Raw genomic sequence first — 24631 nt, forward strand, 5'->3', positions numbered from 1 at the left:
TGTTTTCTTCTTAACATTACAAACTAGGCAAGTATGTCCTCTTTCACCCTTTTATTTGACATTGTACTGCAAGTTCTAGCTAGTACAATAAAGACAGAAAAGGAAATGAAAGGGATACAGATTGGGAAGAAGACAAAAGATATTTGCAATTTGCTGATAACATTATTGTTTATGAAGAAAATCCTGAGGAATCTACACAAAATTCTGCTAGAATAAGTATTCAGCAAGGTCGCAGGAGGCAAGGTCAACATATCACAATTAATCATATTTCTCTGTAACAGTAATGATCATGTACAAACTGGAATTAAAACCTCCATATAACATACAGTGACTCCAAAAAGAGTGCCAAAGTAAAAATCTAACAAAATATGTTCAGGATTTACAAGTGGAAAATTACAAAATGCTAGTGAAATAAACCAAAAAAGATCTAAATAAATGAAGAGACATACCATGTTCATGGTGTGAGAGTCAAAATAATAAAGATGCCAAATCTCACAGAAATGATCCATAGACTAATGTAGTATCTATCAAATTCCCAGCAAGATGTTTCCTACATACAGACAAGCACATGATAAAGTGTTTACAGAAAGCCAAGGGAAAAAATTTGATACGGAAAGCTAAATCAATTTTAAAAAAGAATAAAGGAGAAATCACTTCACCCAATTTTAAGATTTACTAAAAGCTGCAGTAATCAAGATAGTTTGGTACTGGCAGAAGTTTAGATGTACAAATCAGTGGGATAACACAGAGACTCAGAAATAGACCAACATAAATATGCCCAACAGGTTTTTGATCAAGGAATAAACATAATTCAGTGGAGGCATAGTACTATAGTCTAGTTTTCAACCAACGGTGCCAGTCAACTGAACATCCTTAAGCAAAAATACAAGAAAGAAACTCAACCTAAACCTCACATGGTAATACAAAAATGAACTTGACGTGGATCAGAGATTTATATGCAAAAACGATAAAACTTTTAGGAGAAAACACAGGAAAGTATTCAGGACAGAGAGCTTCCTTAAGACTTCTTAGACATGACCCAAAAAGGATTAAGAGGTGCCTTCACAATAATGCCATGAATCAATGTAACAAAAATGGCTTGGTCTATGACGGCAATACAAAAGTACACCTGTGGTGATTTAGGAGGCCCTGAGGAGGGTTCAAAGTGAATGCGTGATTATTTTTACATCTTTCTGTACAGCATATTTCTTAATGTGAGGTAATACTATCACAGGTAGGTCAAAGCAAAGCAAAGCAAAACAAAACCAAAAAACCCACAAAAAAACAAAGAAGGAATTCCAAAAGACGCTGATAAAGGTACTGTTACTTACTACACTGGAAACCAAGGCCATGGAAACAACAGTGAAACTCACACACCCCTGCATGTGCACATGCCCATTTCATCTGTTAATATTCTAGTCAATTTCCTCAACAGTGAGTCCTCACACCACCTTTCGTAGGATTAAAAATGGGATTCTTTCTCTCTGCTTTTTGGAGTTGCTCTTTATTTTTTTAGCTTAATTTAGCTATGTGTTTTCTTTTGTTTTGGCTCTAATTCGACCCATAGAAAACAAGTGAGGTGGACTTGGGAGAAGCCTCTCTAAATAGGATTGGAGAAGCTCAGGAACCACAATCAGAGGATTCATCTGAGAAGGTAACGCAGCTACACTGCCATCCTCGTCGTACAGAAAAATACAAAAAACAACAGACAAGTAGATCAAGAGCACGTATAAACGGATGGTTAAGTACACCTGAAAAAAATTTTTTGCTTTTTAAAAAATCAAAGTCTTAAGAATGTGCTACAGTGGGCCCATTCATATGTACATTTTTATCTCCTGAAATATGAGTCTTTCATAACTCACGTTTTCATATTTCTTGTTAAGACTTATGCTACTCAAAGGTAGGGATGATGCTGTAGAACAAAGGCCTTCAATAAAGGTTTTCAAGGGACTGTGGGGTCTGGGAGGCACCCTGTCCTATGGGCGACGGCTGAATAAAGCCATCTGTGAGTGTGAAAAAACATAAACATAAAAAAAAATAAAGGTTTTCAACACACCCTCAACTGTCCCAACTGTCCTGACAATGGACAGCAGTGAAGGTATATACAAGGCAAAGGGGACAAGGCTCTCTGATCTCTGAAACACCGCCCCCCCCCCAAATAAGATAAGGAACAAGAAACTGCCATAGGCTTGTCACAGAAATATGAAAGAAACTGTGCTTGTGTTTCTCTTGTATCTCCTCCTCCTTTGTTTAAATATCCCTGAGATAATTTTGCAGTGTAAACTGAGAAGATGGGGCCAATGGTTATGCTAAGTGCACGAGAATGACTGGATCATGCTCTTGGAGGAGTTCTCAGATGTAGAATAAGGCTCTAGGCTGGGTGAACTTCCAGTATGACTCCTCAGATGACAACCGATATCCTCCAAGAGAAGGGTTTCTCTTTGGTATGAACGATCGGATTCTGAATAAGAGGTTTCCTCAGTGGCTACATTCAAAAGTCTTTCCCCTGTGGAGCACTTAGAGGGTGACCAAGGACTGCCCGCTCGTGAAGGGTCTCCCCACTTCTGCTGCGCTGCCACTGACGGGGTGTCTCCCAGTATGAATCCTCTGATGCTGAGTGAGGGAGGAGCTGCGACTGAAGGCCTTTCCACACTCGCTGCATTCATAGGGCTTCTCCCCGGTGTGGATGACGGAGTGTCGGATGAGGCTTGTGCTCCAGCAGAAGGATTTCCCACACTCGACACATTCATAGGGTTTCTCTCCACTGTGAATCCGCTGGTGCCTCGTGAGCCCCGAGCGGCGGTTGAAGGCCTTCCCGCACTCAGAGCACTCGAAGGGCTTCTCCCCAGCGTGAATGCTGACATGTCGGATGAGGTCCTTCCTAGTGCTAAAGGCTTTCCCACATTGTTTGCACTCAAAAGGTTTTTCTCCAATGTGGGCCCTTTTGTGCAAGATGAAAGTGTAGCAGTAGGTGAAGGCCTTTCCACACTCACTGCACTCATAGGGCTTCTCCCCGGTGTGGATGATGGCGTGTCGAATGAGGTTTGCCCTCTGGCAAAAGGCTTTGCCACACTGCACGCACTCATAGGGCTTCTCTCCACTGTGAATCCGCTGGTGCCTCGTGAGGTATGAGCGGCGATTGAAGGCCTTCCCGCACTCCATGCACTCGTAGGGCTTCTCCTCAGTGTGGATGCTGAAGTGTCGGATGAGGTCTGACCGATTGCTAAAGGCTTTCCCACATTCTTTGCACTCGTAGGGTTTTTCTCCGGTGTGGGCCCTTTTGTGCAAGATGAAAGTGGAGCAGTGGGTGAAGGCCTTTCCGCACTCACTGCACACATAGGGCTTCTCGCCGGTGTGACTCCGCTGGTGCTGCTTGAGGTGTGACCGGCGGTAGAAGGCCTTCCCACACTCCAGGCACTTGTAGGGCTTCTCCCCCGTGTGGATGACATAGTGCTGAATGAGGTCTGTGCTGTCGCAAAAGGCTTTCCCACATTCGTTGCATTCAAAGGGTCTCACTCCACTGTGAATCTGCTGGTGCCACGTGAGGTGTGAGCGGCGGTTGAAGGCCTTCCCGCACTCCAGGCACTCGAAGGGCTTCTCTCCTGTGTGGATGATGTAGTGTCGAAGGAAACCTGTCTTATCTCGGAAGGCTTTTCCACATTCTTTGCACACAAAGGGTTTCTCTCCAGTGTGGCTCCTGTTATGCAAGACTAAATTGGAGCGGTGGGTGAAGGCCTTTCCACACTCACTGCACTTATAAGGCTTCTCCCCAGTGTGAATCCGCTGGTGCCTCGTGAGGTGCGACCTGCGGTTGAAGGCCTTCCCGCACTCCATGCACTCGTAGGGCCTCTCCCCCGTGTGGATCATGTGGTGCTGGAGGAGGTGTGTGCTCTTGCTAAAAGTTTTCCCGCACTCGGTGCATTCATAGGGCTTCACTCCAGTGTGAACCTGCTCATGTCGAACAAGAAAGCAGTTCTTGGTAAACACTTTCCCGCATTCCGCACACTTATAGGGACGTCTCCCTTCACGAATCAAGGGATCTTTCAGTGGTCCCCGTGAGTCACGTTCATGGAGGGCATGTCCCGCAGGGATCAGCTCCTGTACAATCCTTGAGTGCAGACGATCATCTGTCCCTAAACCATCATGTTCGGGCTTCATGTTTCCAGGGAGCTTTTCCATCAGGGGGTCTGTTCCTGGTTCCAACTGGCCTTCCAGCATTTCTGATGGCCTATCCTGGCTCTTGCCTTGCCCAAGCTGGGAGGACCCTGGGGCTCGTGAAGTCATTTGCTCCCGTGGTGAGGTTTCCTCAGACAAGGCAAGATGAGAAGGGGAAGGCTCGGTGGTCTCAGGTTTTATATTGTCACCTGAAGGGAATACAATACACAGAAGGGCCTATTAGAGATGGGAACACAGAAAAGCAAAATTGCCATTTCAGTGGGAATAAGAAAATGGAAACAGTGGCTCAGCACCTCCCATGTTTTCCAATCTCGGAAACCCCGTTTACAATTTCTTTCTTTTTGGATCCTGAACTCTTGAAACCTTTGAGAGGAAATCCAGAGGGAGAGAACCGATGGGGGACAGAGTGTCTGGAAACTAGGGACGGGCAGACAGGAATGTCGCGTGTGTGCTGGGTTTGCTCCAAGCAAGAACGTCTGCAGGTGCTATAAGAGGCCAGGATAGGAGCACCTGAGGCAGCCCATGCAGCAGCCAGGAAGAGGTCAGGGAAGCTTCCCGCACAGGGAGAGCTAGAAGCTGCTGGACAGAGAGAGTGGGAACACCATTTCGGCCTCAGTTAACAGAATGAACAAAGGCAGAGTGTTCCGAGACTCAGGGAGTGCAGCACGCCAGAGATGGGCCTGTGAGAGTACAGCCCCCGACACGGGATTGGTGTCCTCGCAAGGGGAGACACAAGAGCGTCTGCCGTGTGAGGACAGAGAGACCGCCATCTGCAAACCAGGAAGAGGGCCCTCACCACACATCAGATCTGCCAGCACCCGGATCTTAGACTTCCGGCCTCCAGAACCGTGGATAACAAACGTTTGTTGTTAAAGCTGCCAGTCTGTGGCATTCTCGTTACAGCAGTGCAGACCGCCTAGACAGCAGGTGTGAGCAATGTTCTCGTTCTTCAGTTCAGTGATGTTAACTGAAACTTTTCAGTTATTTTCAAAAAGAAATGAATGAGCAAATACCTTGGGTAATACATCAATTAATCAAGGTCATTCATGAATCAGTGAGGACAGTGTGTCATAAGCCAAGGTTTAGGATTAATTGCAATTTGTACCTGAGGTCCACTTTAACAAAAGTTAGAGATCACAGCAGTATTACGGTTAAGATCATGGTCTTGGGGGGGCGCCTGGGTGGCTCAGTCGGTTGGGCATCTTTTTTCAGCTCAGGTCATGATCTCAGTTCGTGGGTTCCAGCCCCGCATTGGGCTGTGTGCTGACAGCTCAGAGCCTGGAGCCTACTTCGGATTCGGTGTCTCCCTCTCTCTCTCTCTCTGCCCCCCACCCCCCACCACTGCTCATGCTCTGTCTCTCTCTCAAAAATAAATAAACATTTAAAAAAAAAAAAAAAAGATCATGGTCTTGGACCACAGAAACCCTAGGCCCAAGCCCCACAGGAACTCAGTATTAGCTCCGTGGTACCTCCCAAGGCACTCAAATTCCTTCAGCCCTCATTTTGTCTTCTCAAGAATAAAGCTAAAAAAAGAGCCTGGACTGTAGGACTCCATGAGGATGGAGTGAAATCCTGCATTTGCCATGTTTGCTATGTGGGCCATGTTCAGTCTGGTGCCAGACACTGAGCAAAACGTAACCCCCGTTAGCTCTAATTGTTTATCATGGGTTAGTCCCCTAACATACGTCTGGGACCTAATTAGGAAGTATGTAAACTGACAGTGTAAGAATGTACATACATATTAACCCTGGAGGGTATTGAAGAATAAAAAGAACGGTCCATGGGTCACCCGGGTGGCTCAGTCAGTTAAGTGTCTGACTTGGGCCCAGGTCATGTCTTGTTTGTGAGTTCGAGCCCTGCACTGGGCCCTCTGCTATCAGCACAGAGCCTGCTTTAGATCTCTGTCCCCCTCTCTCTCTGTCCCTTCCCCACTTGGGGGTGGGGGGAGCACGGTCCATGAGAGGTGTGATGAGCCAACATTAAAGAGGCCACCAGAGTAAGGAGACAAGATAGGTCCCGGGAGATCAGGGGCAGAGACCCCAAGAAGGCCGGATGCCCACGACACAATCAGAAAAGCGTGCCACACGACGAGCTCACACGGTACGGAGTTTAAGTGTCTGCTCTGGAGCCGGAACGCCTGGCCCACATCCTGGCTCACGTCCTGCCTGCACCAAGTGAGCAGATATGGCACAAGTTACTTAGCTGCTCCCATCTCAATCTCATCTAAAGCACTGACAAGCTCAGCTTCTGCCTCAAAGGCCGCCCTGAAAGCTGAATTGAGACAAGACCTGTAAAATGCCGGGCACAACGCCGGCCCCTGTGGGGCGTTCAGTAAACTGCAGACCGTTACCCATTATCCTGATGGTCGCTGCCGTATTTGGAAACTGGGAGCAAAGCAGTGACCGTGCAAGGAATATTTTCCTAAGGAACATTTTCCCGTGCTGTGGTTCAGAGGAACCCCCCACGGGGCCTCAAAGAGCGAAGAGGACAATGTCAGCACTTTCATACGCGAATGGCGGGAACGTGAAAGGGGGCACCATTCTGCCGAACTGCCTGGCAGTTTCCAATTGAGCCAAACTGACCCAGAAACATACCAGAGTCCGTTCCTCACAGAAATCAGTGCCTCTCGGCACCGAAACACATGACAAGAATATCCTCGGCAGCAGGAAGTTGAAAACAACAGTAATGCCTGTCAAGAGGGGAAGGGATAAATAAACAGCAGTTTTTCACACAATGAGACATCACACTGTATCGACCGTGAAAAACTCCAACTATATGCAACCACATGAAAAGAATCTCACAGACATAATGATGATCAAGAGACAGATATACCGACAGCACACAGTGGGTTCAACACTCAAAATAAATCTATGCTGATGGTCTAAACAGGGGCTACCTCACGGAAGGGGCTGTCGAGGGCATGAGACCCCGACAAGGTGCTGGAGATATTCTACAGTGGCCCCCCTTATCTGCGGGGGATTTGTACCAAGACCCGCCGTGGGTCCCTGAAATGATGGGTAGTATCAATCCTGTATATACTATGTTTTGTCCCTGTACATACATACCTAAAGTTTAATTTATACATTTGGCACATAAGAGATTAACAAAAAAAACTAATAATAAAATAGAACAATTTTAACAAACGCTGGAATAAAAGTTACACAAATGTGGTCTCTATCCGAAAATATCTTATTGTACACCACTCACCCTTCTTGTGGTGCTGTGAGATGATAAAACGCCCACATGAGGAGACGAAGGGAGGTGAATGACGCAGGCATGTGACACAGCATTAGGCTACTATTGACCTTCTGCTGATATATCAGAAGGACCATCACCTGCTTTTGGACTGTGGTTGCCCACGGGTAACTGAAACCGCAGAAAGCGAAACCACAGATCAGGGGCACTGTGGTATATATTAGCGTAACGGTGGTGATGTGGGTTTATACGTGTACAAAGATTTGTCAAGCTGACCTCTTAAGGCTTTTAAGCAACACGGCATATGAGTTATATCTCATTCAAAAAGTTCAAGAAAATAATCATTAATGGGAGGTATGGAACAAAAATGTAGACATCTCTCGCAAGAATGAGACAACTTTGAGGCACCTGGGTGGCTCAGTTGGTTAAGCATCCGACTTTGGCTCAGGTCACAATCTCACTGTTCATGGGTTCGAGCCCCATGTCACGCTCTGTTCTGACAGCTCAGAGCCTGGAGTCTGCTTCAGACTCTGTGTCTCCCTCTCTCTCTGCCCCTTCCCCCGCTCATGCTCTGTCTTTCTCTCTCTCTCTCAAAAAATGAAAAAACATTAAAAAAAAAAAAGAATGAGACAACTTTTCCAAGATTGGTTACACAGGGAAAGTGGAGTTGATGTCAGTGTGCAGACACGGGAGAGGCATAAGCCTTTGTAATTTACTTTCCCTAAGTGTGAGGCAACTGAGCATATTTTTATGTTGAGCAGAGATTAGATAAAGTTGAAGAGGCAGAAAATACGTGAAGAAGCAAGTGTCCTAAAAAGGTGTGATCAGGACTTAGTGCAGAAACTAAGGTCGAGCTCCACGAGGGGGCAGGATGGGGAGGTTCACACAGAGATTTCTATCCACGTATAAGGGTTGGAGATCAAGCAACAGAAGAACAGAGACGACTTTCACCATGAAAATGTGCTGAGACATCACTGGTGGGTGGGGGGGCCGGTGAAGGTCTAGAACAAGGTCCAAGCGGCTGGGGGAGCCAGTGTGGGAGGCAGCACAGATCAGAGGCATGCAGCAGACGCAGGGAGACCGGCTGGACTTAGGTGTGTGGGGACAGGTCAGGGGTAGCAGGGGAGGCAGTGGAGACACGTGCGTGAAATGGACAGGATGTCTGGATGTGGGGGCTGGTGGAGACGGAAGGGTTGAGGAGTGACTTAAAGTGGCACCCAGCCTTCTGACCTGCATGGGAGGTGGGAGGAGAGGGAAAAATCACGAACTCCCTCTCAGGCATGGTGAGCTGAAGTGTCTTTTGCACATTCGCAGACGTGAGACCGGGGACAAGGGCGAAGGTGTGGAACAGACTCTGAAGGGCTGAATAGACCAAAGGACCACGAGAGGGGAGAGCCTGGCTCTGCGGTGGCACCAGTCAGCACACCTGATGTCCCGAGGGCCTCAGCGGCCCACATTTGGGGAAGAGAAGGTGAGGTGTTGGTGAAATGTTACCTTGAAGCTTAAGCAAACAGGAGGGGTGCTAAGATATGGAGCCCGGGAGTGCTTCTGAGTGTCTAACGGACCCTTGGAGAATGGTGGAGAAGGTGGGAAAGGGTGAGACGCAGAGGACAGCTAGTCTCCTTGCACTTCAGAAGGCAACTTGAACTACTATCATTATTCACGAGGACTCATACTGTGACGTAAGTAGCACTAACAGCTTACCTTTGCTGAGCCATTCGTGCCCTGTAGGTCAGGGCCAGTGTGAACCAGCGTCACATGCAATCTGGTACGTCCTCAAACAAACCAGTGATATAGAAACTATTATTGCTAGCAGTTTTCAGGAGCAGACTACACTCACCAAACCATTGGCTCCTCTCCATGGACACACAGTTCAGCCTCATTTCCCAGAGCCAGGCACCGAAGTGCAGCCAGATCGAATGTGAGGAGAAATAGTGGGTATGACACCTCCCTTTCTTCTCTGATTTCCCCTCTGCTAGCTGGAAGGAGGCAGGACAACCCGAAAGTCTCATGTTGACGACAGGAGGTAGCTGGGTCCCTGAGTAACTGTGTGGCACACAGCTGCAGGTGGACCCACACAGTCCTTCGGTGAGAAAAGTAGTTTTCATATGCTGAGTCCCCAAGATTCTGGAATACACCTGTTAGAGCAGCTGGGTTACAGTGGCTGAACTGACATGAAGACACTGTGAGATGACGCACCTTTCTTGCGGCCACAGGGTTGTGGCATGTCACAGCTAGTTTTTAAGCCCAAGCAACCAGAGCCAAGAGCCCGAACTTCTTACCTAATAGGCCCCACACCTCCCCAGGAGTGCTGGACATTGTGATGGGGTGCCGGGAACGGGTGGAAAGACCTCAGGTTACAAGGCTCCGTGCATCGTAAGCCTTGAGAGAGGCCACAACAGTAAAACTTCCACACACTCCAGGGACAGTCTACTCTGCCATCTACAAGCTGCCAGGACCCCCACCTGGCCAGCTGTTGGCACCCACCTGGGCAGTTGCTAGAGGAGAGGCCTCCCTGCAGTGTCCATAATTCTGGGCTCCGCTCCAGTGTGTAGATCTGCTCTGGTTTGGGTAGAGGACAGCCTGTTTACGGAGAAAGAAAGAGGACGTGGAGATTCTGGTGAGAAGAAATAAATCTAGACTGGGACATCAGAATTTGGAGAAGGCCTCAGAATGAAGCTGCTCCCATCCATGCAAATAAAATGATGTGACCTGGAAACCAGCTGCATAAAACACTGTCATTGGGCCCCAAAGACTGTAGACATTAGCATCGGCTCCACAGAATGCACCAATTCCCTTTGATCCCCATCCTGTAGAATCGCAACGCTGTTTAGACCTATCTCCGGAAGGTGCTTTCTAATTAATCCAGTCAGGGGCCTCGACCTCCCTGTGCATCAGCCAATACCTGGTGAGCTTCGCTGCTACCACTGCCTAATTTACACAAAATATCTGGGGTGAGGCCTGGGCATCAGGAGATTTTAAACACTTCCCAGGATGATGGCACCCCACCTAGTAGGTTCATTTCCCCAGTGGCATCTCTGATCATAGACAGTCAGGTAGGCAGAGTGGCTGGGTACTCTGAGCAGAGAGACAGGTTATTCCAGACAGAAAGACTAGAATGCAAATACAGGAACAAGGACAACAAATAGAATACAGTGACAAATATGGTAAATATTAACCCCTCTGTATCAATATCACTTGGAACATCTGTTTTTTTTTCTAACTGCTCCAATTATAAGACAGACATGGTCAGAATGGATAAAAAAATAAGACCCAACTATAGATCGTCTATAAAAAACCCACTGTAAATAAAAAGATACATGTTGAAAGTAAATGGATGGAGGAAAATATACTAATACGTTATCAGAATACGCTAACACTAGTCAAAAGAAAGCAGGCTGACCTGTATTAATTTCAGACAGGGCAGACCTCAAAGCAAGGAAAATTACCAGGGATGAAGAAAGCATTATGTAATGATAAACGGGTTAGTTTGCTAAGAAGACATAAAATTCCTTAATCTGTATGTGTCTGCCATCAAACTATATGAGGCAAAAACTGACAGAATGACAAGGAGAAATAGATGAATCCCCTATCAAAGTTGGAGACTACACTACTCCTCTACCAGAAATGGACAGATCCGGGGCGCCTGGGTGACTTAGCTGGTTGAGCGTCCGACTCTTGGTTTCTGCTCAGGTCATGATCTCGCAGTTTCATGATTTTGAGCCCCGTGTCAGGCTCTGCGTTGCCAGTGTGAAGCCTGCTTGAGATTCTCTCTCTCTCCCTCTCTCTCTGCCCCGCTGTCTCTCTCCCAAAGTAAATAATACATAAACTTAAAAAAAAAAAAAAAAGTAATGGACAGATCCAACAGGCAGACAATTAATAATGCCATAGTTGAACTGAACAATCCCATCAATTACCTGGATATAACTGACATCTGTAGACTATGGCATCCCAAAACAGAATACACATTCTTCTCTCACATGGGACATTCACCATAACAGATCATATTGTGGGCCATAAAACAGACCTTAACCAAAAATTAAAAAGAACAGAAATCATATAATGTCTGCTCTCAGACCACAAAGTAATTAACTAGAAATTAATAACAGAAAGATAACTGGAAAATCCCCAAATAGGTAAAGATTAAACAGCACATTTTTAAATAACATGTGGGTCTAAGAAGCAATCTCAAGAAAGTAAAAAATATTTTGAACTAAATGAAAACCAAAATAGAGGATGCCTCTGTGGCTCAGTTGGAAGAGCATGTGACTCTTGATCTTGGGGTCATGAATTTGAGCCCCATGTTGAGTGTAGAGATTACTGAAGAAAAAAAACAACAAAAAACTTCAAACCAAATAAACATAAAAAAATAAAAAATACAACTTAGCAAAATTGTGGAACGCAGCAATGCAGTGCTTAGCAGTAAATTTATAACATAGAAATATCTTTTTTAAAGAAAGATCTAAAGTTAATTATATAAATTTCCACCTTAGGAGACTAAAAGAACAAATAAAGTGCTAAGTAAACACTACAAAAGAAATAAGAATTAGAGCGGAAATTAATGAAACTGAAAACAGAAAACAGAGGGGCGCCTGGGTGGCTCAGTCGGTTAAGCGTCAGACTTCAGCTCAGGTCACGATCTCACGGTCCGTGAGTTCCAGCCCCGCGTCGGGCTCTGGGCTGATGGCTCAGAGCCTGGAGCCTGTTTCAGATTCTTTGTCTCCCTCTCTCTCTGCCCCTCCCCCGTTCATGCTCTGTCTCTCTCTGTCTCAAAAATAAATAAACGTTAAAAAAAAAAATTTGAAAAAAAGAAAACAGAAAACAGAGAAAAATCAACAAAACAAAAATCTGGTTCTTTAAAAAGATCATTAAAATGGATAAGCCTCTAGCCAGGCTAACTGAAAAAAAAAAAAATGAGAGAGAACACAAATTACAGATCCTATGGACATCAATAGGATATTAAAAGGGGTGCCTGGGTGGCTCAGTTAGTTAAGCATCTGACTTTAGTTCAGATCATGATCTTGTGCTTTGTGAGTTCGAGCCCCACATTGGGCTCTACTAACAGCTTGGAGCCTGGAGCCTGCTTCAGATTCTGTGTCTCCCTCTCTCCCTGTCCCTCCCCTGCTTATGCTCTGTCTCTGTCTCTCAAAAATAAACAAACATGAAAAAAATTTTTTTTAAAGGACTTTAAAAGAATACCATCAACCACTCTATGCTCACAAATTCAATAACTGAGATGAATGCACTAATCACTTGACACAATGTGCTAAAACTCACACAAGAAGAAACAGACAATCCGAGTAGGTGTATATCTATTAGGAAATTGAATCAAAAGTTAATAACCTTCCAAAAAACAAAGCACGAGGCCCAGTTGGGTTCACTGGTGACTTCTACCAAAACCCGAAAGAAGAAATTATACCAATTCCCTACAATCTCTCCCAGAGACAGAAGCAGAGGGAATATTTCCTAATTCAATATGTAAGGCCAGCATTACCTAATATCAAATAAAGACATCACAGAAAAGTATACACAATATGTCTCATGAACATAGATGAAAAAAAAAAATCCTCCACAAAATATTAACAAATCAAACCCAACAGTGTATAAAGAGATGATATATCACAACCAAGTGGGATTTATCCCAGATATACAAACCCGACTCAAAATTTAAAAATCAATTAACATAATCCATCACAGCAACAGGCTACAGAAGAAAAATCAAACAATCATATTGATAATGCAGAAAAGCATTTGATAAAATCCAACATCCATTCATGTTTCAGATTAAGAAAAAAAAAAAAAAAAAACCTCTGGGGAGCCTGTGTGACTCAGCTGGTTAAATGTCTGACTCCTGACTTTGGCTCAGATCATGATCTGTTAGTGGGATCGAGCCCTGCATCTGGCTCTGTGCTGACAACACAGAGGCTGCTTGGGATTCTGTCTCTCTCCCCCACTCGTGCTCTCTCTCTCTTTCTCTCGAAATGAAAAAATAAATTAAAAAAAATACATAAGAAAAAAAAAGAACTCTAAGCAAAAGCGGAATGGAGGGAAATTTCCTCAACTTGATAAACATCTACAAAAATACTGGAAGTATTAGGTAATGTGACAAGAAAATGTAATAAGACAAAAAAAAGGTACACATAACTTTACCATAAGATCCTTATTTACCCAAAAGTCCACATAAAAGCTTATACATGGATATTTACAACAGCTTTATAGTTAATTGCCAAAATTTGGAAGCAACTGAGACTTTCTCCAGCAGGTAAATGGATACACTGTGGTACATCTAGAAAATGGAGTATGCAGCACTAAAAATAAATGAGCTATCAAGCCATAGAAAGACACTGAGAAACCTTAAATGCACATTACTAAATGAAAGAAGTCAATCTGAAAAGGCTACATACTGTATGAGTCCAACTACAAGACATTCTGGAAAACACAAATGGGGATAGTAAAAAGATCAGGGGTTAATGAAGGGGAGCAGGAGAAGGGACGAATAGGCAGAGCAAAGAGGATTTTTAGCACAGTGAAAATACTCTGCATGATACTATAATGATGGAAACGTGTCATTACACATTTGTCCAAACCCACAGAATGCACAACACAAGGAGTGACCCCTAATGTAAACTATGGACTTTCGGGGACTATGAGGTCAGTGTAGGTTCACTGACTGTAACAAAAGCACCACTCTGGGAGAAATGTTGATAATGTGGGAGGTTGTGCAGGTGTGGAGGAAGGGGGTTTATGGGGAATCTCTCAATTTTGCTATGAACCTGAAATTGCTCTTTAAAAAGTCTTCAAACAAACAAACAAACAAACAAACAACTAGGGGCACCTGGGTGGCTCAGTCAGTTAAGTGTCTGACTCTGGATTTTGGCTCAGGTCATGATCTCACGGTTTTCAAGTTTGAGCCCCAAATTGTGCTCCATGCTGACAGTGTGAAGCCTGCTTGGGATTCTCTCTCCCTCCCTCTCTCTGCCCCTCCCCAACTCTCTCAAAAATAAACTTAAAAACAAAACAAAACACTAATATTTATAGGATGTAACCATATCCCAAGGGACTGTGCCAAGCAATTTAAATGCAGTATGTTCTTAAAACATAGAATTAAATTTATGTACTAACTTAGAAAATAAATGACATTTAAAATATTGAGCCTTGGGTCCCTCGGTGGCTCAGTCAGTTGGATGTCTGACTCTTGATTTCGGCTCAGGTCATGATCTCACCATTCATGAGTTTGAGCTCCATGTCGGGCTCCATGCTGACGGGATGGAACCTGCTTAGGATTCTCTCTCTCTCCCTCCCTCTCTGCCCCTCCTGTGTTCTCTCTCTTTCTCAAAATAAATGAATAAACTTAACAAAAAGATAAAATAAAATATTGAGGCTTCTCACTCAAAAGTGTCTTCACTGAGCGAAGTCTTTTTTAGGTCCTAAGCAAAGTATTCTGTTGTTCTTCCAGCAAACATAAAAAATTCTAATTTAGGATTTCCTTACAGCCTCCACACGAAGTAAACACTGTGACTGGCACCATTTATAGATGAAGAAACCGAGATCAGGCAGATTTGCTGAAACCGTGGAATTGGTAAATGGCTGAGCCAAGATGGATCAGGGTCTGTGTAGTCGTGTCTGGCATCTGGCCTCTTTGACTACAAAGCTATACAACACTGTTCCAGAAGATGCTGAGTCCAAGTATGAGGGTGAAGACCAGACAATGAGAATGATGATGACATGAGAACAGTACTGGCGGCAGCGAGGGTCACAATCGCTAAAGCCGCACATCACAAGATATCACCAGACACTGTTCTGAGCCATTTGACCTTCACGACAGCCCTGTGAAGCAGAGGTGCTATATTACTTCATTTTAGCTGAGATCACGAGGCACAGAGCGGTTCAGTACCCTGTCCAGAAACACAGAGCTCATAAGCCACAGAGCAGGGACTGAACAGTAAGGGTCTGGCACCAGACCCTGGTCTCCTAAGCACTATACGAAGAAGGAAGCAGCCGTGTGGGGCCAGCAACCTCAGCCCAAGGAGGCTGAAACAGTGACGGGGGATGTGAGCAGGAGGCCTCAATCCTCAGGGAACACGAGCCAGAGAGAGACACAGACTTGATGACGCTAGACAGCACTTCAGGAACCACTAAAAACAAAAAATTGCGACTCCCACTCAGTCGTGTGGTCAAATAGGGACGCTTGCACAGACATAAACGGCATCTATCCTCCTCAACATTTCACAAAAGAAAGAACCTGTGGCACCAAAAACTGCAGGAGAGCTTTTCGCAACGAAGAGGGGTCTTTTAAATTGAACAGATTAAGCTTTAGAGGGACTCGTTGCAGTGGCCCTATTTTCCTCACTTGCCGAAGATGGCATGTCAGGAGAATTAAACGAATGAAGAGGAACAGTATCCGCATACAAGAATAGAGACACGGAACATGGGGCCTCACACCGCAAGGACTGGGCGACCGCTTCCTGCTGCCAAACAGCTGTGGCAGAAAAAACCACTGTGAAAAAAACAGAGACACAGGCAGACCCACAGAGAGGTCAGGACGAAAGCCCCGGAAGCCAGGGCATAATCGTGTTTCTTGAAGTTGCTGGATCAGTCCCTCAAGGGGCCCAGCAGGCATTCCTTCTTGTGGGTTCCGTGAGACACCCCCATTTCCTCCCAACACACCCTTCTTTGGCTGTGACCAAAAGCCAACTATGTTCTCGCCTCACCCTCCCTCCCACACAGAAGAGCAGGCAGGAAGAGGGGAGTCTAGAAAATCACCGAAGCTGTGGGGAGGAGGGAGGCAGGCTACAGAGGCCTTCTCGACCAGCCAGGCCTGGAGCCAAAGAGTGGAGGGAAGGAGGTGATGGGTCTCCCACACGGCAGGAGGAGGGAGGCCTCACCCAGAGAGACCAGGAGCCTGCAGGTTTCCAGCATCACCTCCTGGTACAGGGTCCTCTGGGCCGGGTCCAGCTGCCCCCACTCCTCCTGGGTAAAAGTCACGGCCACATCATCGAAGGTCACCAGCATCTGAAAAGTCAAATAGAGGCAGCTGTGTTTGTCCTAGGGCTACTGACGGGAACCAGAGCCCATCTCTCTTGGTGGCAAGGGAGCAGAGAGACCAAACGGCCGCTGAGGGTTGAGCTCTGTGCTGGCCTCAAGGACTCCGAGATGCTGCTTTGCCTTGATTACAGCAGCGCGGGAGCCAGGAGCCTCCCACGTGGGAGCCCAGGGAGAATGACGCAAGGTCAGGACCTTCCTGTGTGGACTGTGAGACACAGCGTGGCAAGGGCTCCGAGACGCCAGATGAATGGGAGAGAGCACAGAAAACAGCAGCAATGATAGTTACAGAATAATCCCCGAGACTCACTGGTCTCCACAGTGTGCCTGCCTAGCGCAGACGCTCTGCCTGTCTCCTTAAAGGGAACAAAAGTCATACTCCTGAGGTGTGAATCCTCTTAAAATCAACACTTGCCTGGCATGTGAACTTGGGAGCCTCAATTCCTGGGTCAATACAGTAATTATCACTCAGTGGTAGCAGTTGTGAAAATTAATGAAAAAAAGATATTCGTAAAAGCAGCACTGGACGACTGACCACAGCCTGGGGTCGTATCATTATCACCCTCATGCCACTCAGGGCCCTAAGTTTACATGTGGTATGAGCAGAGGCAGGATTTGAACTGAGGTCCCTCTGGTCTATGGTCTAACTGCACAATCTTGACACTCCTCCATTAGCAAAGGAGTTAATGCAGATGTGAAGCATTTCACATAAATCCCCAGTCACAGTCATTTCGGCAAACATTGAACATAATTTCTGTGGACAAGGGCAGAGGAGTGAGCTCATCATCAGCCACCTTACAGGACAGTCACCTGAGGTGGTGGCACCTGCTTGGGAAGTGGCAGGGCCTGGATCAGGTGCCAATGCCTTCTGCTCCTCAGACTGCCAGGGAGAATCCACAATGAGCCATTGTTTCTTTTTCCTACTGGAGTCTTCTTTCCTTTCCTTTGGCGACTCTGCCGGAACTCAAACCCGCCTGCCTGGGTCCTCACGGCATCCATTCCTGAGGAAAGACTACTTCAGGCCCAGAGAACGGAAGCTGCTGAGGACGATGCAAGCAGGCTGCGGCCATGAGAACAGCCTCCGATTTACCACTGTCTGTCCTGGCAGAGTGTACGATGGAACAGTCAGCAAATGATCACAGAGGCTGGCCCTCCCAGGGTAGGTCTCGACAGATGGGGACGGGGGGCCATGGAAATCACACAGGTCTTCTGGGGACTCCTGAAACAAATATACCTTTTTTTGTCCACACGCTTCCACCTGCTGAAATGCCATATTCCCACCTTCTGCCCAAACTGCCTACTCCAAGGAAGCCTGCTTGGCTTGCGATGTTTCCGTGTCACTGCCAGGTATCCCTATATGCGTTTTGTACAGAAGGGGGTACAAATACAGGCTGTGGTGGCTGACACACTGCTTGTTTCTGCTACTTAAAAGCAGCAGTGAGGGGCGCCTGGGTGTCTGCCGGTTGAGTGTCTGACTTCAACTCAGGTCATGATCTCAAGGTTTGTGAGTTTGAGCCCCACATCTGGCTTGCTGCTGTCAGCACGGAGCCCACTTCGGATCCTCTGTCCCCCTCTCTGCCCCTCCCTGGCTCGCACTCTCTCTCTCTCTCAAACATAAGTAAAACATTAAAAAGAAAAAAGAGCTGCAGTGAATTTGGGCAAATAACTGAACTCTCTAAGCCTCAAGTTGTTTTCATGCAAAACAGCAATACTAACAGAACTTAACTCAGAGGAGGTGAGGATTAAAAGAGGTGAAATGTTAGGTCTGCCCTTCAACCCACAGCAAAAATTAACCAAGGCCAGCGATTATGGTTCCTCTGCCACTGTTTTCTCTTTGCTCCCACAACATCCCAGACATATTCAACCAGGAACCCTTATTTAATTTTGCCAGGTTTCCTACACAAAAATGCCAGATGATGGTCAAGCAGGGAAGGGGCCACTTCGGCCTGAACTGCTGGGACAGTTCTGTCCAAATGCGTGACATCTGAGCAGAGGCCAGAAGGATGTGAGAGGAAGACCCCCCCTCCCTCCCGCCAGAGTCAAAGGGGCAGAATCGCGGGCACAGGGCAGGGCAAGGACAAGGGCTGGGGGATGAACTCAGCATGGTCAGGCTGGTGTGTCCGGAGAACCGCGCCCCCGGGTAAGAAGGCCAAGGTCGAGGAGGTCGGCGGGAGGGCCGGGTGGGCACCTGCAGGTCCCGGGGCGGGCTGGATCTGTGAGTGACGGACGCCCGCGGAAGGAAGCATCACTTTCACCTTCCCGGCACTGACCAAACACTTGTCGGAACTCCGGCACTGCCGCAGGACTACGGACAATAAAACGACAAGCTAGCGACGCGCGCTGTACACAAACGACAGGGAGAAAAGGCAAGCGAACGGCTTCCTAGCCTCCGGCTGCCCAGGAGCCCTCTCCGCAGCAGACAGGCTGCAATACCCACAGCGTCGTCCACTCACCCGCGCAGGGGCCATCCACGCCGCCGCCATCGTGGGACCCTGTGCACAGAGCGGGGCCCGGGGAGGGGGTGGCGGCCGAGGGGCCCCAGAGCGGGGCGAGCTCGGCTGACGGTCTCACTCCCAGCCTCAGTTTCCCCGCTGTGAAGCGCGCTCGAGGCCCAGGGCTGCAGGGACAGCAGGCGCTCACGTGACACCCCGTTATAGAGAATGAGGGGCGGGTATCAGGCTCGTACAAGGACGCGGAGGTAAGACCCACGCTCCACACCGCCTTCTCCGCTCGCGCCTCATAAAGGCGCCCTGCCCACCACTGCTCGAAGCCGCACAGACCGGTACTACCCACCCGGCACCGGCGGATGACGTTCGCCTCCACGGAGCAGGAAGTCCCGCCCCCGCCGGGGCGGACCGCAGGAAACGCCCCTGTCCTGAGCTGTCATTGGCCCAGCGCGCGCGGACACGCGGTGTACAGCCTTCTGGGAATTGTGGTTTTGTCCCTGAAAGCAGCGACGGTGGGGAGCTTCCCGAGCCTGTCTCCTCCAGTGGAAGAGTGCGCGAGGCCGAGTACCGCCTCAGACCTGCATCTTCACAGTGGGGCCGAGGGACGGGCGCGAATTGGCCCTTCACGTGCCCGGGGAAATCGAGGCTCCGGGGGCCGGGACGTCCGCCCGGGGTCGGGGCACGTGACACGTGACACGTCGGGGACCGAGGTCTTCGGCTCAGCTCGGGACTTCCGCGTGCTCCTCACCTCCTCGCGATCCTCCTGGAGGGAGCCGGGCACACAAGCCTTAAGAGTAGCGAGCGCCAGGACGCAGACGCCAGAAGCCCTCCCTCCCACGCGGCGCATGCGCATCGCCTGGCCCCTCGCGGGCTCTTTCCAGCACCAGCTGCACGTGCTGTGGGGCCTTGACGCCAGCTGGTGAGCGAGGCCGGAGGTGGACGCAGGGGTCGAGCACCGGCACTTCGACCTGTGTCTCATCGCTGGCCCAGGGGTCGTGTGCATGAATCTGCAAATTCGGGAGTTGTTAACGAACAGGGTTATCTCCAGTCTCAAGAAAAGCCTGAGAATAGAGAAAGGAATGGGCAGGGGCGAACCCAGAACCAACCCAGCATTAAATAGGTGCAGACAAGAAACCAACAGTCATGTTAGGAATCCTAACAATCCTTCGAGAATATATTACAAAAAACTTAAAAGTCATCGTTGGTTACTTATTTGTGTGTGTGTGTGTGGGGGGGTTTTTTCTTGTGACAAGGTGAGAAAATAAAACGCAGCTTCCAATGAATATACACACAGTTATAAAAATGGAAACAGGGTGTGTATTTGACCCTGCTGTTCTGTTACAATTACTAAACACATCACCAAGGAGTAGACCTCCACATTATTTTTCCCCCATGTGTAAAAAAGGGAATCACAACACACAGATTTCTTTCTTTTTATTTTTTTTTTTTTAATTTTTTTTTTCAACGTTTTTTATTTATTTTTGGGACAGAGAGAGACAGAGCATGAACGGGGGAGGGGCAGAGAGAGAGGGAGACACAGAATCGGAAACAGGCTCCAGGCTCCGAGCCATCAGCCCAGAGCCTGACGCGGGGCTCGAACTCACGGACTGCGAGATCGTGACCTGGCTGAAGTCGGACGCTTAACCGACTGCGCCACCCAGGCGCCCCTTTTGCTTTTTTTTTTTTTTTTTAATTTTTTTTTTTCAACGTTTTTTATTTATTTTTGGGACAGAGAGAGACAGAGCATGAACGGGGGAGGGGCAGAGAGAGAGGGAGACACAGAATCGGAAACAGGCAGATTTCTTTCTTTTTAAATGTTTGTTTACTTTTGAGAGAGAGAGAGACAGAGCAAGCAAGGGAGGGGCAGAAAGAGAGAGAAAGAATCCCAAGCACCCTCTGTGCCGTTAGCCCAGTGCGGGGCTTGATCTCACGAACCAAGAGATCGTGACCTGAGCCGAAATCCAGCCAGAGACTTAACCGACTGAGCTACCCCGGCACCCCAACACACATATTTCTTGTAAGTACTTATGTTTATTTGTTTTTTGAAGAAACAAGAATTAGTAGTGCTCTTACATAAATGGGTACAGGGAGATAAGAGAAACCTTCCTACAGAATTCCGAGTAACATACAGATAGCCTTATTTCAGAGGGTGGAGTCTGATTCCCTTGAATTGGCTGGACTTAGTGACTAAGGATGAAAAGAAGAAAAGGGTAAGTTGACAGCAGAAGAAATGGGTAGACACCACCCTTAGCGAGTGAGCAAGGTTAGCAGCATTAGTGATGTCCTGTTGACACCATGTACCACATAGTATGATACAACAAAACTGTTCACTACTGTGATGTCCTTCCCCCGGACTCACCACTTTACTCATAAAAAAATCAGATAAGTGCAAATTGAGGAACATTGTATAAAATGTCCAATGAAAACTCATCAAAAGTGTTGGGATCATGAAAAACAAGTGTAACAAAGTAACTTGATTAAGTGCAACCTGGTGTCCTGGAATGGGATCTTGCAACACAAGGACATTAGTGGAGGGAAAAAAATGGTAAAATCCAAATAATTTGTAAACAATGTTCTATCAATGTCAATTTCTTAGCTTTGACAAATGTACCATATATCTGCATAATACATGAGATGAAGCTGGGGTGGAAGTTATATCGAATGGGAAATACGTACTTGCCACTTTACAGTAAATCTAAAATTATTTAAAAATAAAAATTTAGGGGCGCCTGGGTGGCGCAGTCGGTTAAGCGTCCGACTTCAGCCAGGTCACGATCTCGCGGTCCGTGAGTTCGAGCCCCGCGTCGGGCTCTGGGCTGATGGCTCGGAGCCTGGAGCCTGTTTCCGATTCTGTGTCTCCCTCTCTCTCTGCCCCTCCCCTGTTCATGCTCTGTCTCTCTCTGTCCCAAAAATAAATAAAAAACGTTGAAAAAACAATTAAAAAAAAATTTAAAAATTTAAAAATAAAAAAGAGCAAGGAGGGACTTCTAGCTTGACAACAGGAGTAGTTATGTGGACTCATTCCCTAGTGAAACTGGTGGAAAAAATTTAAGCGAACAAAAACCAAAACATACAAGATTTAATATCTCTGGAAATGGATGTACAACAACAAGGTTATACAACGAATGAAGAACATTTGTTCAAGATGATCTGTAATTCTGTAAAAAGAGTGCGAGTCTGCGGTTTTTGAACTGAGACATTTAATCTCCTTCAACCTTCCCAGTTCAGGGAGATAGAAAATCCACTACGGTGGTGCAGATGAGAGCGCAGGGATCCCTCACTCCCAACTCCCACTCGGAGAGTTATCTTCCAGGAGGGCCAGGAGGTCAGCATCTCTCATCCTGCCCCAGCTACTTGTTGTTAAGGTGAAGTTCCTGGCCAGTATGGTCCCCAGAGGTCTCTTTTAGCAGGACGCCACTTCTGGGCTGGAGGTTCCGCCTTGGGCACCATGCTTCTGAGAATACTGGTCCACTCTCATTTTTGTGCCAGCTGAATGGAAGGATTTCCACACTCCGAGACGGCAGCTGAAAAGACTTGAGGCTACTTCCCACTCACCCCACCTCAAATGGGGGTGTCAGACAGAAGTGGGACATTGTCCCCACTCCCAGTTCAAGAGTGCTCACTCAGTCATTTTGCTCTGGGGAAGCAGAGAACCTGGGAAGAGAAATTTGGGAGTAGCCAGCCTGGGGAAGAACAAATATCCAACAACATAGGAACCCAAGAAGCTTGAATACTTTTGGTTCAGGCTGTAAAGCAATTTCCCCCAGAACTTTGCTGAAAGCAGTTCTGGAACTCTGTCCTTGAACCCCGTGAATGGTCTCTGTAGCTCTCTGTCAGTGAAAAAACTCACCAACTCCCAGCTTTTTCCTGGCCAGGAATGTGTTATGTGCCATGACCCTGGAATTCTGTAATCTGCTTCGTGTTCGTCCCCTGTCATTTTAGGGGGAATAGTCCTCTAACAGGTGTCCACTCCAGTCAGCTCTTCCTTCCATTCCTTGTAGAATCTCTCCTGTTCTCTTGAAACCAGGAGCACAAACGTATCTTTTCCCCCCAATGTTTATTTATTTTTGAGAGAGGGACAGAGAGAGAGGGACACACAGAATCCAAAGCAGGCTCCAGGCTCTGAGCTGTCGGCGGAGCCCAATGTGGGGCTTGAACTCACAAACTGCGAGATCATGACCTGAGCTGAAGTTGGACGCTTAACTGACTGAGCCAGCTAGGCGCCCCAGGAGCACAAACATATCTTACTCTCAAACAATGACTCTTTTTTTTTTTTTTAATTTTTTTTTTTCAACGTTTTTTAAATTTATTTTTGGGACAGAGAGAGACAGAGCATGAACGGGGGAGGGGCAGAGAGAGAGGGAGACACAGAATCAGAAACAGGCTCCAGGCTCTGAGCCACCAGCCCAGAGCCCGACGCGGGGCTCGAACTCACGGACCGCGAGATCGTGACCTGGCTGAAGTCGGACGCTTAACCGACTGCGCCACCCAGGCGCCCCAGAATGACTCTTATCCAGGGACTACAGTTCCCTGTGAGTCACAGGCTAGTTCCTGGGAGCATAGAAAGGGAACGAGTAGATCAACAACCAATAGTCCTAACAATGGTGCCAAGGGACCAGGAGCATTTAGTAGCCTAATGGTAAAATCCACTCAACATTTGCTCTACAGATACTTCCAAGAGAAGCTGAGAGAAGGCACTTTGCAAAATGCTGTGAAGGATATAGTGTTGAGTCACTCACACCTGGATTGTAGACAGATGGTCCAGGGTGATGAGACTCAGTTCATGTCAACCATTACCTCCTCACAGAGGTTTCTCCATATCTCTCAATTTTATTTTTAAATTTTTTTTTTCAACGTTTTTTATTTATTTTTGGGACAGAGAGAGACAAAGCATGAACGGGGGAGGGGCAGAGAGAGAGGGAGACACAGAATCGGAAACAGGCTCCAGGCTCCGAGCCATCAGCCCAGAGCCTGACGCGGGGCTCGAACTCAAGGACCACGAGATCGTGACCTGGCTGAAGTCGGACGCTTAACCGACTGCGCCACCCAGGCGCCCCTCCATATCTCTCAATTTTAAATTAGTCCTCCACCCCAACATCACTCTTCTCTCTCTCTTGTCCCTCATAACGATTTGAAAATATATAGGGGCGCCTGGGTGGCGCAGTCGGTTAAGCGTCCGACTTCAGCCAGGTCACGATCTCGCGGTCCGTGAGTTCGAGCCCCGCGTCGGGCTCTGGGCTGATGGCTCGGAGCCTGGAGCCTGTTTCCGATTCTGTGTCTCCCTCTCTCTCTGCCCCTCCCCCGTTCATGCTCTGTCTCTCTCTGTCCCAAAAATAAATAAAAAACGTTGAAAAAAAAATATATATATAGACATATATTTGATCAATATTTATTGAGTGCCCATTTCTTGGACAGGCACTGCCCTACACAATGGGGACACATATATACCAAAAAATAATGCATTCCTGTTCTAGAGGATCTTTCAATGTAACAACCAATAGTTTAAAAACGAGAACAATGAAAAACCTAAACAATATAGGTTGGACGGGGGGAGTGCTGTGGAAACAGGAAAGTGTAGAGCGGATGAGAAATCGTGGGAGAGTAGAATGAAAGCAGTTTTGCAGCACTAAGTAACATGGTTGGGACAAGTCTAATGAGACATTTATTATCTAAGCACAGACTCTGAGGACGGAAGGAGTCCTTATCTGAAGAAACAGGGTGTTACACAGAGAACACCTACGACAAGGAAACTGAAGGGGGAGAGCCCTGGG

At 47.2% G+C, this 24631-nt stretch overlaps 1 protein-coding gene across 1 annotated transcript; it reads right to left on the reverse strand.

The window, feature by feature from the left end:
- Window positions 1–36: 36 nt before the first annotated feature.
- Window positions 37–19207, reverse strand: LOC131499243 (zinc finger protein 543-like). Its single transcript, XM_058707082.1, is given in 5 exon segments — window positions 37–2672; window positions 2674–4364; window positions 9859–9954; window positions 16257–16383; window positions 18867–19207. Coding segments are annotated over 5 exon segments (2307 nt in total). The 5' UTR covers window positions 18897–19207; the 3' UTR covers window positions 37–2309.
- Window positions 19208–24631: the final 5424 nt, after the last annotated feature.

The sequence above is a fragment of the Neofelis nebulosa genome, chromosome 17, assembly GCF_028018385.1.
Source record: "Neofelis nebulosa isolate mNeoNeb1 chromosome 17, mNeoNeb1.pri, whole genome shotgun sequence".
NCBI classification, from domain to species: domain Eukaryota; kingdom Metazoa; phylum Chordata; class Mammalia; order Carnivora; family Felidae; genus Neofelis; species Neofelis nebulosa.